General features: G+C 40.1%; 1 protein-coding gene across 1 annotated transcript in view; it reads right to left on the bottom strand.

Annotated features, from left to right (window-relative positions):
- Positions 1–18,014, bottom strand: part of srrm4 (serine/arginine repetitive matrix 4) — a 55,312-nt gene that overhangs the window by 4,746 nt on the left and 32,552 nt on the right. The window contains exons 2-10 of the mRNA XM_058636792.1: positions 14,199–14,333; positions 7,650–7,733; positions 7,486–7,566; positions 7,366–7,392; positions 7,160–7,210; positions 4,157–4,240; positions 3,270–3,438; positions 311–618; positions 35–223 (exon numbers count right to left, since the gene is read on the bottom strand). Coding sequence (XP_058492775.1) covers positions 35–223; positions 311–618; positions 3,270–3,438; positions 4,157–4,240; positions 7,160–7,210; positions 7,366–7,392; positions 7,486–7,566; positions 7,650–7,733; positions 14,199–14,333 — 1,128 coding nt within the window. The remainder of the gene's footprint in view (positions 1–34; positions 224–310; positions 619–3,269; positions 3,439–4,156; positions 4,241–7,159; positions 7,211–7,365; positions 7,393–7,485; positions 7,567–7,649; positions 7,734–14,198; positions 14,334–18,014) is intronic.

Genomic DNA, 18,014 nt, shown 5'->3' with positions numbered 1-18,014 from the left:
GGCAAACATATATATTGTCCATAATTAAAGCCACCTGCAGGATGAAAGTGACAGGCTTCGAGAGTAGCGTGCAGAGTATCTGGAACTCTCCGAGGATCTGCTCCGGCTCCTGCTGCGGAACGGCCGGGTTTTCAGCCGCCGCCGAGATGACGCGCTCATCTTCCGAGAACAGGTCTTTGGAGGCCTCACAGCGTCCACATGACACCCCAAAGTTATTTGCTCTCTGTAAAACAAAACAAAAAGGAAACACTTCATAAAATGAATATTGCAAAAGATAAACAGCCTGAAATTTCCCAGGGAAGCACATTACCTCTTGCCGTTTCCACTGAAAAGGGTTCCAGACAAGCTGTCGTCCTTGTAAGGTTTGCATAAGGAAGTATAGCTGGTCACGGAGTTTCCTGAATCGGAGGCATTGTCTCTGTCAGTGAACTTCAGCTTCTCTGGAGAGGCCAGACCTTTGTTGTCAGTGACACTCGCCTGAGAAACACCAGTTTTGCTCGATGGCGGAGATGACGTGTCATTCCCAGAATCGTAATCATGTGGACCATCTGTCTGGATTGACAAAGGCTGAGACCCTTTTTCATGTAAGAGCTCGCTCCCAGGTTTTGAAAACAAAATCTGCAAAGAGACAAACAGGTTGCAGCTTAAAACTAAGTGTGTGCTTACAACTACAACCTGTTACCTGCTTTGATGCACTGTGCATACTCTAGTACAAAGGCGCTTATTTCCGTGAAAACACAAAGAGTGAGATTTCTTTTCTTTTTTTTTTCTCTCTGGACAGAAAAACTTTGAAAGATAGAGACATCATGCAAATTTAAAGCATGCGATATAAACCTCAAAAGAAAGTCAACTAAAGTCAAAGAAATCAACAAGAAACATATCCAAAAATCTATTTGTCTAAACTATACTATCTGAACAACAGAAAGAGCAGAGAAGAAAGGAAAAACTATACGTGGATAAATCTACCAATCAGGTCTACTTGGAGTGAAGAGGAAAAGTAAACAATAGCCCCATTGAAAAAAGCCTCATTTAAAGAACATTGAACAAACAGCACAAAATGGGTATTATGTTGAAAAGAAAAGGATTGCAGACAAAGAGAGATCCCATCAGTCTAACTAAGAAAGCCCTCAGTATAGGACAGATGACTGTGATCTTTTTTTTTTTTTCCTGTGAAAAGTAAACAATTAGCCGGCACCGACCTACAAGTAAATCCCTAAATCTGCGGATAGCATCCACTTACCAATCAAGATTTCCTCCTTAAGTAGGTAAGGTGTAAGAAAAAGGGAAGAGCGGGCAACATAAGTGCATCATTAGAGTCGTAAATAGCAAAGAAAAAGACAATAACCCTCTCTTCAAACCCAGAGCCAGTTAGACCTGCATTGGCATGTTCCCTTTTCTTTCCTTTTTTTTTTGGGAGCAAGAGGACTTTATATGTGTGAATTCAACTGCACGCTGGATTTGGACAGGTTTGTTTTTTGTTGTTCTACTGCAAACACTTCAGATGGTAAAAGGTACTGACTTTCTAAGGAACAGAGCGGACCAATCGTAAGGAATTATATCTCTTTACTTGTTGAACATAATACACTCTGAGGTTAATCCAGTCTGTCCTTTCAAAGATTCTCTAGCATCTATTCAACGGCCGACACGACAGACCGACCCCTGGGGGGGAATTAAACAAATCTTTGTGCGTCTACTTTCCCCTGTACGTTCGCATCTGCCCATAATCTGTGTGTATTCAGGGGTGAAAGATTTCACTGACACAAACATTCTTCACTGTCTCCTCAAGATATTTGGCCTCTGCCTTGGAATAAATATTTCATCTGTGCTGTGCCAATGATTCCTGTGCACTTTCCTTTCCTTTTGTTACAACCACAAAAGAAATTCAACACTTCACATTTTCAGAAAAGTCAACATATTTTAGAAACTCACACACATTTATGTTGATTATTAAACTGAAGTGGGGTTTTTTTTATGCCCTGTCATACCTACCTTTTTTTGGGGGGGTGGGGGGGTGGGGAAAGAAACGTTAATAAAAAATCATTCTTCATTAAGTTATTTAAATAAATGCAAACACCAGTGAACAATGCTGATACAGTAAAGCTGACCCCTCAGTAACCAGCCGTTAAGTGAAAGTCTTTGGGAAACTGAATGTCAGACATAATTCAAAATATAGATTAATTTATTGAATTTCAATTAAAACCCCTGTGGTGTGTAATTAAAAACATCTGTCTGTGCAATTAGCATAATTTAATGATTGCTGGGGAGAAATTAAATACTTTCTATGCTCCAATAAACATGAGACAATGATTTTAAAGCCATAGCTGTGTTTATGAGGCTCTTTGGGAGAATATTACGTAGGGGAAAAAAAAAGAAAATTTACTAGAAATCAACCTGCATTAAAAGAAACAAATTAAAATTCAAAGTCTGTTGCTTAGAAGTTGTCAGTCACACATTAAACAAGTTCAGCTTCATATCAATTCTGCAATCTGTGTGTCTGAAACATACAATGGATGCAACGACCAGTGCTGAATTTAAAAAGGAAATATGTTGTGTTTTCTTCTGACAGAATAATATAAAATGTAAAATGAACAATCGGACAAGGTGCACCCGAGTATGATTTACCTTTGTAAACACAAAGGTTAAAAAAAAAAAAGAAAAACGATGACACTGTTGTTTTTTTCTCCTCAGGGACAAATGGACAAATAAAATCCAATAATAAATACTCAGTAAATGTAAATGTCATCTTCAGTTTTATCTTATATTGTGCATGCCTTATAAAATTGTTGTTGATCTTGAAGTTATATGAAGTAATTACAAATGTATTATTCTAATTAAAAACATTGGACTCTGCAGCAACGGCTTTAAGAGCGGAAACTAAATGTGTGCTTAGAAACTGATCTCGAAAATAAAGGTTGTTGACGGTGTTATTTCAACACATGGGAAAATACGATTTAAAAACACTGCTGTTATTAAGACAATGTGTTGTTATTATTACGTGGAGTAGTCACCACCAAGCGCTGGGAGCTGTTTGTATATATATACAGTATATATATATATATAAAAAATAAAGAAACAAAAGACAATGAACAAAATTAATGCAAAACAAAGGATTCATTAAATGCACTCAAAATCAGACCATGACAAGTCATTTTGTAAAAAAGAAATCCCTACATGAACTAATGGGTTTAGACGTACTCCTGTCATCAATGTCATTATCAAAGCACCGAGATGATTTTACTTAGGTAGCATCGTCATTGAGGAGTACTTACGGTGCTGGTTGAGAGGATGGAGCGATATTTTGGAGCCGTTTTACACACTGATTTGGTTGCTGCTGGTCTCCTCTTCATGTCCGCGTGACTTAGCACTCCATTGGTTTTCTCTCCTACAGCTGCAGAGTCTCCTAAATCCTGATGTGCCACTGATTTCTGCAGATAGTATCTATAGAAAAAAAAAAAATCTCCACTTAGTTTCCATGACATGTCGCAGCACTTATGCACAATAATGTGAGCGAAATTACATGAGCATCATCTTCTTCTATTGTTTTTTTTTGTTTTTTTTGGCACCATTTAAAAATTCTACCTCTTAACCTGAGTACTTCTGAACCATTTAAAATGCATATAAGAATGATTTATTTAGAGCTTTCGTAACACAAATTACTACATGGTTATTTCTTGATTTGATTGAGCTTATTTATAATTTCTTGTGATTAACAAGTATCACACAAGGATCATCTTGATAAGCTTTTTTGATCGTATTGCTGAAACATTATTTCAGGAGATACAGGACAGTATTTTAAGAATATTTTGAATAGTGGACCTCAAACTGAAGTTAATCTTATGATTTATGATTCCACAATCAATCATCACCACTGAGAGTATACACTTGTCAGCTGTTCAGTGTAATAAAGGAAAGCATATGATCTCACGTCCAGAATTTTGCACTGTATCTTTTTAATTGAGTGCATTGATCTGTGAATTGAATTTGGGGGCCATTCCTTGTGAAGCACTGATAACAGCTGGCCAATGCCTCAGATCAGGAAGTCACCTCTGCCTTATCAGTCATCGCTGTGGCGTGACGAGGAACTCGGCAGACACCTCGGACTGATAAGATAAACGGAGGCAGGAGTGACGTGGGGATGGAGGGATGAGTTTCTTACCTGTCCTCTGTGTAAGAGTAGCAGGAAGAACTGTGCGACTCTGACCTCCGATAGCGACGTCTCCGCCGCGAGTGAGTCCGCGAACTACAGGAGGTGATGAGGAGAGCAGAGGGAGAGGGCATAAGGAGCAATGAGTATTGTGATGCGTCAAGTGATGGATATTTATATGCCAGTGTTTCTTAAGCAGAACCTTCACATCCAGTCTTTTCAGCATTATTCTTAAACTTGCTTGGTCTAATTCTGGCAGTTTGAGCGCTGACTATATTTAAGTTTTAAGGGTCGTACCTTCTGCTGTCTGTGTTTGCAGAGAGACGTGTGCGCTCACAGTACATGACTTTAATATGAAAATGCAAGTGATTTCAGTAGCAGCATCCGCAGCATTCTTAACTATTTGTATGAAACATAATATGTAGTAGGCGGCACAGTTAATGATTTAGTAGACCACTGCATAGATACACTTAGCAGGTACTTGATAAAAAACTACTTAAAGTAGTTAAGTTACTTTTAACTAAATACATATTTGCAGATGAATTTGTTTTTAAATTCTTAACTAATATATTTCTGTTCCTCCACCACTGGTTGCACACTTCTCAGGAGCAGAGCTGTAATAAAGTCAGTGACCCCTCAACATAAACTATTCTGTTAAATGAAAGTTCATTAGTGTTGCTTGAATTGCTAATGTTCAATACCGGGTAAAAATATCAGCCTCTGGAATATTTATTCTACTATAGTAAGCTGTAAACTACAACCTCATGTGTGAGGCGGACACCCACGCTGGATTAAAAATTAGACTTAAAACCTTACTTTTTGAACTGGCTCATGCTGAACCATCTCTGAGTTATGCTGCGATAGGCCTAGACTCCTGGGAGAACTCATGTGGTGCGCTCACACTCACTCTCTCACACTCAGGGTATACATATGATTTCATTACATGACATTAACCGTGGTCGTTTTCTCTGTAGTGTGTGCCTGTCCTTCCTGTCCCCTCTCTCTCCCTCTCTCTGTCCACATGTTGCAGATGACCCCTGTGCTGCAGGTTCCAGATCCTTTATTACATGACATTAACCGTGGTCGTTTTCTCTGTAGTGTGTGCCTGTCCTTCCTGTCCCCTCTCTCTCTCTGTCCACATGTTGCAGATGACCCCTGTGCTGCAGGTTCCAGATCCTTTATTACATGACATTAACCGTGGTCGTTTTCTCCGTAGTGTGTGCCTTTCCTTCCTGTCCCCTCTCTCTCTCTGTCCACATGTTGCAGATGATCCCTGTGCTGCAGGATCCAGATCCTTTATTACATGACATTAACCGTGGTTGTTTTCTCTGTAGTGTGTGCCTGTCCTTCCTGTCCCCTCTCTCTCTCTGTCCACATGTTGCAGATGATCCCTGTGCTGCAGGATCCAGATCCTTTATTACATGACATTAACCGTGGTCGTTTTCTCCGTAGTGTGTGCCTTTCCTTCCTGTCCCCTCTCTCTCTCTGTCCACATGTTGCAGATGATCCCTGTGCTGCAGGATCCAGATCCTTTATTACATGACATTAACCGTGGTCTTTCTCTCCGTAGTGTGTGCCTTTCCTTCCTGTCCACTCTCTCTCTCTCTCTGTCCACATGTTGCAGATGACCCCTGTGCTGCAGGATCCAGATCCTTTATTACATGACATTAACCGTGGTCTTTATCTCCGTAGCGTGTGCCTTTCCTGGGCTGCAGGATCCAGATCCAGTAGTATTATCTTTTTATAGAACAACAATCTATACATGTATAAATTACATTGTACTATAAACATGTCATAACCAAATCAGAACTGTCCTGTCTTAACCTACAACTGCTCCTGGTCTCTACCTCTCCTCCTTCTTTCCCTCCCCCACCTCTCCTCTGTCCCCCAAACGGTTGAGGCGGACGCTGCACATCTTTGAATCTGGTTCTGACAGAGATTTATGTTGTTTTTTCTCTCCACTGATGCCTCGTGCTTTGCTCATTGTGTGAACTGTTGGGTTTCTCTTCTCTTTAATACATTTTGTAAAGGGTTCTGCCTTACTATGTATAGTTCCTTGAGATATTGTATGTTGTGATTTGTTACTTTACAAATAAAATTGACAAAGCAAAAATGTGTTGATGCTGCAGCAATTGTTGTAGAAATGTGGTTATTTAAAGAAATGTAGTCATACGTTCAGACACATTATAGATAATTGATGGGAACCACTTTTTTATCAAGGTAAATCACAACTTGACACACACAACAAAAAAACAACAACTCCATTTTAATCATTGGTGATTTATATAAAGCTAGGAACCTTTCCTGTATAGTCAGGTGTTTCACCCGGAAGAAGAAAACATTCTTTGACTGCTGATGCTGCAAGAAAGTTGAAGGGCTTTATGTTGTAAGTAAATGGACTCAAAGACGCTTTGTGAATAAAATAAATAAACTTGGGGATTACATTCTGTAAGATGCATGTATCAAATAGGCTCTTTTTCAAAGCATTGTGGCTCTGTCCCTCCTCTGTTCTGAAATACGGGAAGTGTGTTCGAGGAGAACAAACGCGCTGAGAGTATCGCAGCAGCAAAGACTCAAAGGATCAAAATAAAGCAGAAATCTATAATCACGTTGAAGTAAACGGCGACTGAACTTGGATCTGTGTTTACAAACATCTGCCAACAACTCCAATGTCGAATCTTATAATGTTGCAAGATCACAGCATGAAATTGGTTTCCCTTTCCCTTTCACCCCTGTTTCTTTCCCTTCTCTGATTCCTACTTCTGGAGCTTTCAAACCATTTTTACTCCCAGCAAGGGTTTTTTCATGCTTCCCCAAAAAGAAGGAGCAAGAAATAAATACAAGCTGCATGTTTTTGAATTTACCCCTCGCGCCCTTTACATTAGAGCAATCCTGTCTTTCTTCCTAAGCAATGGGTTGCCCTGAAAAGGATGAATGGGCTTAACACGGTGAAGGGGGAAAAAGATATAGAGTTTTTGAAAGGACATGATTCTGATGCAACAAACACAGACAGACCTTTTTTTGTGCTTGCGCTCATCCTTCCTCTTATGTCTTAAACTTGAAGAGCTGGATGAGATGAAAGAGAATAGGAACATGAGCGACGAGTGTTAACATTGGACACAGACATCACATGTGTCCAGGAAAGAACTGTTTCCCTTTTAAGTTTATTCTTTTACAGAGCCACAGTGACCAGACACACGTGTGAGAGTACTCATACATACCTGTGCTTTGACTTCTTGGAGGTATATCTGGAAGAGTGGAGAAGAAAAAGTGTTGGGTAACCTAAAAAAATACACGTTACACCAATGTTTCTTATTTTTGTTATGGTAAACAAGAACTACCTATGTCGCTTGCTTTTCTTGGTGCTCTTCTTCTTCTTCTTTTTCTTCTTCCTCAGTGGCGACAGGCTGCGGGAGGGAGACCTGGAGCAGGAGAACAAGAGAGTAGAGTGAGAATTGTTCTGTACACCCCCGTACAAAGATGTAATACGCCTCACTGCAGTCACCTTTTCCTTTTCCTCTTGCGTTCTGACTTTCTCTTCTTCTTTTTCCCCTTGGGCCGAATGTAGAGGTCCTCATCGTAGGAGTGGCTGCGGGTTGAGACAGCACACAGGACACTTTCATATCATTTTTAAATCACATGATTTGAGATTTAAAATCTCAAAAAGGTCACATTTTGTGAATAACAATATCTGCCCTTTTGGATTTTTTTATGTACTGTGAAAATAAATGTGAAAATCATAGTCTTCAAAAAAAAAATTGAAGTGTTAGAGCATTGATCATAACCACAATAACTGGCCAGTAATAATGTTATTTAAGTGCTGTGTTTTTTACTTAACCAAACCACAAAGCCATGAAGAGTACTTACAAAATGTCCTGGTAGAAATAAACCTAATTTAAATCAGGACACAAAATGAATGTTGTGAATGATCATGTTAGAGAGTAAGACGCTCAAGAGTTGCCATGACCAAATCCAAATATGTATTTGTATGTTTTTGCATTCAACATGTGGCTAAAGTACAGCAATATGAATATTTAGATAAACATTTTAAATCCAGTACATTCTGTATATCTTAACGGACAAAATAGGACATCTAAAGCGGGGATTCACACTAGTATTTGGTGCAGACTTCAAATGAAACGTTTTTCATTCACTTTGAATGGCACAGCATCAAACGTCGCTGAACTGCATTGTGGGACCATTGCGAGCGCCCAGGCACTCAAATCATGTTATGCAAGTATTCCAGCACAGGCACTAGTCAATCAAAACAAATGTATGTATTCAGCTAAAAACACGATATCACCCAAAGAGATGTCTCGGAAAAGACCTTTCTTTTTATCGCTGGTGTTTTTTGTTTTTTTTTGCCATCAATGAAACATCTCCTGCTATGAATTTGGCGATGGCAGACACTGCTCTGCTTCGCCTCCAGCACCAAGAGCCAGAAGTGCCCAACGCCAAGCATGTTCCCCTGAGGGTTAAATGTTAACACTGTGTTCATCAACCATTCTGGGTTGATGAACTGGTCTCATGACAGTTAAGATTTTTAATGGTTTTGCTCAGTGTACTGAACAAACCAGACTATACAGAAGACCACAGACACACATTGGCCAAATCAGTAATTTAATGCAACATAAATTACTAAAATGATAAAACATAAATGACATAAATTACTAAAAAATGCCCACAGGTTGAATAAATATCACATCTCCTGCTATACGATGGAAATAAACTTGTTTACTGGGTTTTCGCCATGCTTATAATGCCAAGTGTCAAACTCACGCTATAAAAGACTGGTCTGGTCTGAACTGATTTCCTCCCAAAAATAATTGACAAACAAATAGCCCTAAAAGAAAGGGTGGAATCAAATAATCCACATGACTCATCACTGGCACGGCACAACAGCACAGAAACACACACATCCCCGTTCCCTTTCAGAACCATCACAAGCAAGATTATCTGTGAACCAAATGTCCCACATGAGATGATCCTATCGCAGCAGGCTGAAGAAATCCTATCCAGACTGATAAAAAGCACAAAGTAGATCACATGCCAGTGGGTTTCACAAAAATGTGGCTTTACTCAGAGAGGGAGATGTGTGTTATATCCCATCCACTGCCTGGTTAACTTTGCAGCATTTATGGTACAGAGTCCTTCAGTAATGCATGCGTGGAGCTGACGGCCTTTAAAATTCATGATTTGATTTCCATTTTTTTCAAATCTGTGCTGGGTGGGCTGCTTTATGAGGTGATCCTGATCCACTTTTGTTAGGAACGGGGAATACACTGCTTGGACCCAAATGCACGAGACAGGAGGCACGAAGACTGATTTCAAGAGTCTTTATTCTCCTCTTGAAAAGGCAGGCCAAAACAAAATCACTTATATACAGAAGGAAAAACTAAACTGGACTATTCTAGAAGAGCTGATTTGACACTTGTGCTAAGGCGACAAAAACTTGACTTGGACTCAATGCGACATAAACAACACACTGGCAAAAGACAAAGGAACTGGGGACACTATATAGGGGAGAGGGAATCAAGGGCAGGTGTGAGTGATTACTTAAGGATCACCAGGTGAAGTGCATGAGGGAATTAGGGGAGATGTGTCAAAACAACTGAGGAAACTATGAGACAGGAAGACATGAGATTTACCAAAATAAAAGGGGACGTGAAAATCAATCCCACACCAAAAGTGACATGAACGCAATGACCTAAACCTAAACTATCATGATAACTACACTAAGCAGAACAAAACACTAACAAAGTGTCAACAGACCCTATACCAGGACTTTATGTCTTGATAACTTTAAAACTCAAACACACTTATTGTGTTTTATTGTGAAAAGACAGTATTGTCTGAGCCTGTAAGCCAAAGGTAATCAATTAATGCACTTCAGGAAAGCACTCCCGAGCCAGACTTTGTGGGCTGACTATACTATAGGATTCTTTATGGCAAGTCAATTAATGAGATATTGCTATTGATGTCAGCAACGTCGTGGTTGAGCTAATTTCCTGTCTGTTGCTGCCATTAGCATCCCCTTCTCTATGACACCTCAGTGGGGGCCAATCTCATGAGCAGGTTATTGTAATTGTAATGAGTATTTTGTTAAAACTGTTGTAGACAAATGTATTCATCTTTTTGGAGGTTAGGGTTTGTGGCACGGTGGTAGACACATGACTTTTCTTCTCTTCTCTAAGACAGATCGACATGATAGCTCCATGTCGAGATGCATTACATTTGTGATGCATCTCCATGTCTCCATGTCTTCATGTCTCCATGTGAGAGACACTCTAGAAGCTGTAAATGGCACATGGCAAAGGAACAGAAATGACAGGACAAATAATTATTTATATGAAAATATTAATGGAGGTAAAGACATACTTGTGGTATCCAGAGGCCAAAAACACTAGAGTCAGATATTCTTGCCAATTTCCCTGTTCCCTTCTGACAGCATGGCTTTCTATTTATAGAGAAAAGAAACTTCTAAAGTCTCATATTTTGACCGGCGTGATTGCTGTCCACTTCATTTGCTCTTTGAAAATTACTTATGTGGGAAAGGAGATGAAGTCCCTCTGAAGAGCCACAGGCCACAGATGCACTGAAAGGATCTTTCAAGTACAAGCCGACTGAAATTCATGAGAAGGGTGCGCAAGCATGTAGGGTGTTGCAGCGTGAAGAAGAAATATGCAAAAAGACGCTAATTGCGAATTACTTGAGCTGCCATACAGTGGAAGTTAATAATGAAAGTACACTTCACTGAGGAAACTGGAACGGCTGTCTGGTGTCGGTTAAAGTCAAGTGTCAAAAGGTTGTCATGTCACCCATAAGAATCTGAATTCCTGTTTTGAAGCCATGAGATTGGACTAGTGCCATGTTGAGTTTTCACAAACGGAAATCACCTGCAATCAGGCTATTATTGAGCGATAATATCAGACCCAGACAATCTCCAGCTGCTTTTTCATAGATACAAATTGAAAGGCCTGAAAACAACTTAAGAAACAACAGAGTGCGATGGTGGTTTCAAAAAGAACAGAAATGAAGCATTAAAGATTAGCCAGATTTTCTGAATGACATTTGAAATATACCAAATTCAAAATGTTTGCCTGTGCTCCTCCAAACACCAGACGTACAGTCCGTGATGCTTTTTAAAAGCCACTCTCATACGAATAAAGGCTACTGATTTGCCTTTTATGAGTCAAATTGTAGGAAAAGTACGTCCACGCTGCACAGGCACTAGGTCATGTGCGCAGGTGAGTGTGATGAGAACTGATCCAGACAGTGACAAACTGCACTCCTTGATGTACGCGACCGCAGCGCTCTGGAGACTCCCGTTTCTCTGGATGCAGGAGACTGTCGCGGTATAACAAATGGCTCTGCTCTGTATAGTCGGCAGTTTGGGAGCATTAAGAACTGAAATGCATTAGGGCTGATTAGACAGACCAGGCCCAAGTACCCTCTGCTGGTAATGAGAATGCTTTGTCACTCATTAACACCTCTAAGATTCTGGCCTTGTAAAAAAAAAAAAAAAAGAGCACAAGGCAATCATTTGCATATTTGTTTTCTTGCCAGCAGAAACAGTTTCTTTTGATGAGGTGGCGAGAATGAAAGGGAGGATGAGAGAGCAGTCAATTGCCAGCTTCACTGGGAATGGTGATTGTGTGCAACAATGGAAAAGGGATCGCAGGACATCAGATGAGAAGACACACACAAAGCTGAATACAGCCTATTTTCTTGAGGAGTGTCTTACTTTTCTCCCCCGTTTGCAATCATGCATGAATGCCATAAATGAAGTACATGTGACGTCATCCTGAATGTGTCATTATGCCGAAAATATACCACTTGTTTGGTGTCAGACACTGGCTTGGGTTTGTTTTCGCAGCATTTTAATTAGTACAGTCCGGATCAGATGGAGTTCTTAAAAAGAGAGTGGGCAGTGTTTGCCGGTACTTATTAACTACACCAGACATCTAAAAAAGTCACTCGCAATATATGAAACCTATTTTTATAGCTGAAAGTGTCAGTGACATGTGGTATCAGATTATAATTAATGTCGGCTATGCTGCTGCTGCTGCTGCTGCTACAGTTTGACAATTACAAGAACAAATGTGAAGATTTCTCTCAGGTATCAACTAGCACTTCTTTGTATTTGCAACAAAGAATTAGGAAAATATCCTAACTCAGTATTCTTACTAAATGGAAATAGATTAAAAAAAAAATCTCTTCTTTTTTTTTTCATGCATTTGCTTCATAAAGCAGTGAGCCTTGGTGGCTGTTAGATGCACCCACACAGCCTCAGCAGCTCTGTCAAGGTTTCCTGTGGTTGTTCTGTCTCATGGTTTACCTCCTACCCCTGCTGACCTTGTGGTAAAAAGGTGATGGTGGCATCTATTGCACGTGAACCACCTCCCAGACACAGACCTGCTTTTTGTTGTATTAGTGAATGGTGTTTATTTGTGATGCACTTTATATATTCAGCTGTGGTCCATAATTATCCATCTGATTGTGTGTGGGTTGATCTAAGACAGCAAGGCAAGCTCTGCTTCCTATTTACTTTCCATTAATAAAAGAAAGTGTGTATGTATAAATAACTGCGCCTGAAATGAGCTTCCCCTGTTTGAAAGCCCATCTACTCGCACACTGCTGTCTATCCATCCATCCATCCACTCCACCCCTAAGATCTTAATGTTTGCTTGGCCCCTCAAATGTGGCACAAATGTTCAGTTGGTTTCACACATTAACTGTTTGCATTTGAGTGGCCACAGGTAAGAGTCACAGTGCAGTCACTAACATGATGTTGGCCCCTTGAATGTTCTATTTCTTTTAAATCTAGCCCTCCTGCTACCTTGTGTGGGTCCGTAAAGGCATGTGTAGTTTAATTTACATTTGACAGGACTGCATTTATATAACATATTTCTAAATGATTGTTATCACTCAAATTGAAAACATTCACTCACTCACTCACTCACACTGCAAAGGCTTAATCAGGTTCCTGCTTGACCCAGGTAACCCGTTGTTTGGTTAATTGTCAGTAAAGTAATTAGGTTTTTTTTTTTTTTTTCTAAAACAAACATAATTGCTTTTGTGGACAGGGGAATGAAACAAAGTGTGTTCAATATCAAGTCAATAAACATTAGTAGTACAGTAGTAGAACAGGTACAATCAACTCTTTGTGATTTTCTAGCCACATACAGAATGTTCATCTAAAATGTGACGTGTAGATGATACCAAACTTCTTCTTCTTCTACTTCTTCTTTCGGTTTCTCTCCTTAGGTGACTCCATCATCTTCCAACATCTTATCCTACACCTTGTGTCCTCTTCTGTCACACCAACTGTCCTCATTTCCCCGGCAGCTCCATCTTCAACATCCTTTGTCCAATATAATCACTATCCCTTCTCTGCACTCAACCAAACCATCTCAACCTTGCCTCTTCTTCCTTTATTTCCAAACTGTTCAATCTGAGCTGTCACCAAATAATTTCACTCATATCTAATCCTGTCCATTCTGGTCACTCCCAATGGAACTCTCAGCATCTTCAGCTCTACCATCTCCAGTGTAGTGTTGACCCTCCTTCCTTTTGCTGCTTGTGTGCATGATCCTCTCCAACAACATTTCAATTGTGTTTTACATACTGTATCACTGGCTTTGCCTCTGTTGTGTAACTGCAGAGGCCTTGAAGGTGTCAGATTAATAAAGAATGTTCCGTTCTTCAGAAAATCTCTCTTCACCATTTGAGGAGAAGACAACTGGAAACTAACCATGGTGTATGAAAGAGATTTTCATTCAAGTTGAGAGGATCTGAGCGACACGCTGTGTAGAATCCTCACAACATCTTTGTGTTTCTCCAGCGGACCTGATAAGACTGTTCACATTTGTCACACAAGAATTCACAGATTAAGTCTTTTTGTTTCTCTGAGCAAAGCCTCTAAGAAGTCTTCAGATGTTCTGTTAAATGACTATATCATCAGCATGCGTCACCTCCAAAAACAACACAAAACCATACAAAAACTTGTCTGCGATGCAGCAACTTTTAAGGAAACTGATTTAGACTAACTCACCGTCTGACCCTGCGATGACTGTGGTGTTTGCGTCCTTTTCCTTTCCTGCAGCCATTTCTGTTGACTGCATCCAGCCTGGTGTCGACCGCTTTCCCCTCATCAGTCTTAAGTGGCTGGCAGGCGGTTGTTTCTGTGCTGTGAGGAAAGAAACAATAAACTTTGCTTTAACCTTTGTGATTTCTCATAAGAACTTTTAAGTGCTTCCGTCATATATGTATTTTTATAGCCCCTCCAAATCCCCCTGGCAGCCATTTGCCTGGAAAAATTATAGGTCAGTTCAAATGTAGTCATTAACGTGTTTCAGTCGCTCTGACGTTTTGAAAAATTGTGTTTTTGTATTTCAGTATTGTCAGATACTTTTGCTCCCATTTCCTTTGCAGCTATCCACACGTGTAAAACCCCATAGAATCATATGCTCAGACTCTTCTGTAAACAATATTTCAAGCAGTTTTAAAACTGAGGCATGTTATTCTTTTGCACAAAGGGGGCTGATACGTAAATCAGATGTATACTAATCTCTGCACACAGATAAGAATACTGTCTAATAGTCACAGAGCAGGCTGTGGTTCTTCTTTTACATGAGCAGATTTGCCACAAGATGATAATTTATCATCACACAGCAGCCAATGACCTTCGAGTTTGTTGTTTACTAATTCAACTGCCTTCGCCAAAACCAAAGACCTCCATTCATAATCAAATGCTGCTGCAGAGCGGATGACTACATAGACAGAGCGATTGGATGCAAGCGCACGGCCCTGCTTATTATCCTCTGTTTTAGTCAAGGGAGATTTGAGCATAATTACCCATTCCCCTCTTCTTCGAGTGGCTCCTGTCTGATTGTAATGAGAAGATAATCAGAGCCAACGATTAGGCCATCAACTTCCTCCTCCTCCTCCTCCTCCTCCCTCAGCGACGGGCTAACAGGAGCCGTTGCTTTCTATCTTCCTCACCTTTCATTTTGTTCTGCTTATTTGCATAAGTGCGAGTGCCCCTGGCAGGGAACTAATAATTTAAAATGGCAGACTAGGTACTCCAACATGACTGAGTGTTTGAAAGGTGATGGGGAGATAAAGAAAGCCACCAGAAGGATAATTAGACTGATCAAGGAGGTTGATAGGAAGGGGAGCCTTTGGAAATCATCTGAACTTCTCCCATGTGTTGATGGAGAAGCAAACTAAATCTGACTGCACTGATACCTGAACTAAATTCATTTCATAACCAATAGGATTTCTATTGACTGACCTCGTCTTATGGTTGCTTGAATTAGGAATAAAACAATAGTCAAAAAAGGGAAAATGAATGAATAACAAAGTTGATGAATGAAGTCATTTTTGAGCCAGAACTGTTTGTTTCAAGATGAGCTGGTTTCCCTGTTATACTGTACTAAAAAACTAAAGCCACAGCAACATGATGGACCTTGTTCCGTTTTTCCAGAATAAAAAGGGTCTTTAAACTTCTCTTTCCCTGGCTTCATTCATTTTTTTAATGATTTTGATGATTTTAATTCACATAGTTCTTCTGTAATTGATTTTGAGCCCTCCAATTTCCGACTTAAACCTAAATTTAGCATTGGTTGTTAGTATCAAATACTACTTGTCTCTCTCTTTCTATCTCAAATACATACGTACTTAAAAAAAAACCTAAATGTCCCCATTGTGTGAGTAATAAAGGATTATATTCTCTTAAATGGACTGTTCAAAGGATGAAACTGATAGGAAGGAATTACTATCTATTCTCTACTGCTCATCCGTATCTGCAGGGGGCTGCAGAGAAAATCCCTGCTGGCATTGGGCGAGAAGCAGCACATCCTGTCTCAGGGCCAACAACTTTGTCTGGCAACTAGGGCTGGGCGATATGGCATAAATAAATAAATAAATAAATACATAAACATCACGATCCATTTTCTCATATTGTCTGATTTCTATTTTTATCAGTCTTTTAATACTGTTGTATAGAGCTTCTGTACTGAAAACGGAATAAACTGGAGATTGGCTCCACATTTTACTGAGATACAAAGCAATTAGGATGCATTAGATGATGAATGTAGAAAAATATAAGAACACCCCCACACTCTTTCTTAACCTTCCCTAGTGCAGTGGCACAGGTGACACACACATTTCTGCCGTGTGTGATCGAGTTAATATGCCCGAAGCTGATCATCGCAATCGACACACACTGTCGCGCGGCCCCCAATAACAAATAAAAATGAATGCAATTACTTCAGAGTAATTGATAATGTAGACTCACGTGGAGACAAATTCTCCACAATTTGTTAAAAACAATCAATTACAATCACCACTGATATACTATGGTAATGTCAGTGCAGGTAGCATTCCTCACGTCTAGGGGTCATCCCTAGCTCTCTCTTACTGTCCATGAAGGAATTAGCATAACTACCAAGGTGACGATGAGTAATACTGTCACCAGAGAGAGAGAAGTGACAAGCACTTGCTTCTGTTTTGTCACAAAGGAAGCTTCTCACTCTTCTTCACACAAGGTTTCACTGCTTTGACAAGCACTGCTTGTAGGGGGGTGGTTAACATTTACCAACAGATGCTGCAAACGGCAAGTTTTTCACCTCTGTTCACTAACACATTTTGAATCTGAACACATTGCTTTACCAAGTACATCTGAGAGAAAATTGTTCTCAGTGATTAAATCAACACTCTTTCCTTTTTTTTCCAGTCCAGGAATTTGCTGGCGAATGAGGCGACTGAAACACACACCGTGACAGAGCCTATTCCTCTGCGATATGGAGCTCTTTTGTAAAAACATTGCAAGAATAAAAAACACCTGAATGAGACACGTTGAACAACATAACCTGCCATTACATCCAACTGCTCTGACAACTGATTCATAATCAATAATTCCTTTTGTTCCATGTCACAGCAAACACAGTGTTTGCCTGCTCCCAAAACAAGCAATTTAAGGATTACTTTAGACTATTGTAATAAGCATTGTTCAGCCATTTTAAGTTTGTTGTCCCAGTGATTCATGAGAAAATAATGAGTGGATCAATCACAGTATTTTCAGTCGATAGGGTTGTTCACATGTGCACGGCTGCAGACGTTCGTGTACAGTTTCATTGTCCGCGCTGCATTTATGACGTCAAACTGAGATAAAGTGCTACACTTTCTGCCAGTACTGCTCGCTGTAATCTGCCAGCTGCTTTACAGAACACCAGCTCGCTGTTGGAGGTGCTCAGAGTCACATCAGCTGACGCCGTACAGGTGTGCAGGAGCCATGCAGGCAGCCAATAAACTAAAGCAGCAGAACAGTGGCTGCGGCGGTGGTGGCAATAAAAAATGTGTCAAAATCAACATCACGCCGATGATTAACACAATTTGCAATTACATTGTGCTGGATGTGTTTTCATATGCACTCCACTATTTCAAATCAAGTGTTTACACGCGGAGCGTTTGAGGAAAGGTGCCAAATATTGGGCTTGAGCACACAGAGGTGGCTGAATCCAACCTTTTATTTCTTACTCTTTTATTTACCGAGGCCTCACTGAGCGTCAGATCGTAGTCGATAGGGTGATGAGACACTCAGGGGACATTGTGCATTTCCTGCTCTGGAGATAGCGTCAAGCAGAGTGTAGTGAACCTGGTTAGTTTACATGGTTATTTGATTTCCTTGCTAGATGCGAAGCTCAATATCGCTCTCAAATCTCCGTTGTAAACATCAAGTTTTTACACAGTGACTTCCTAAACCCTTGTCATTATAACGCAACACCATAATATTTTTTAGATAAAAAAAAAAAATGCACAAAAGAACTCTTTTCCCATTCCAGTTTTAACATAAGATGACAAGCTA

This window comes from Solea solea, chromosome 8 (assembly GCF_958295425.1).
Source record: "Solea solea chromosome 8, fSolSol10.1, whole genome shotgun sequence".
NCBI lineage: Eukaryota > Metazoa > Chordata > Actinopteri > Pleuronectiformes > Soleidae > Solea > Solea solea.
The sequence above is the reverse complement of the archived record's forward strand: the minus strand, read 5'-3'. Positions and strand labels throughout refer to the sequence as shown.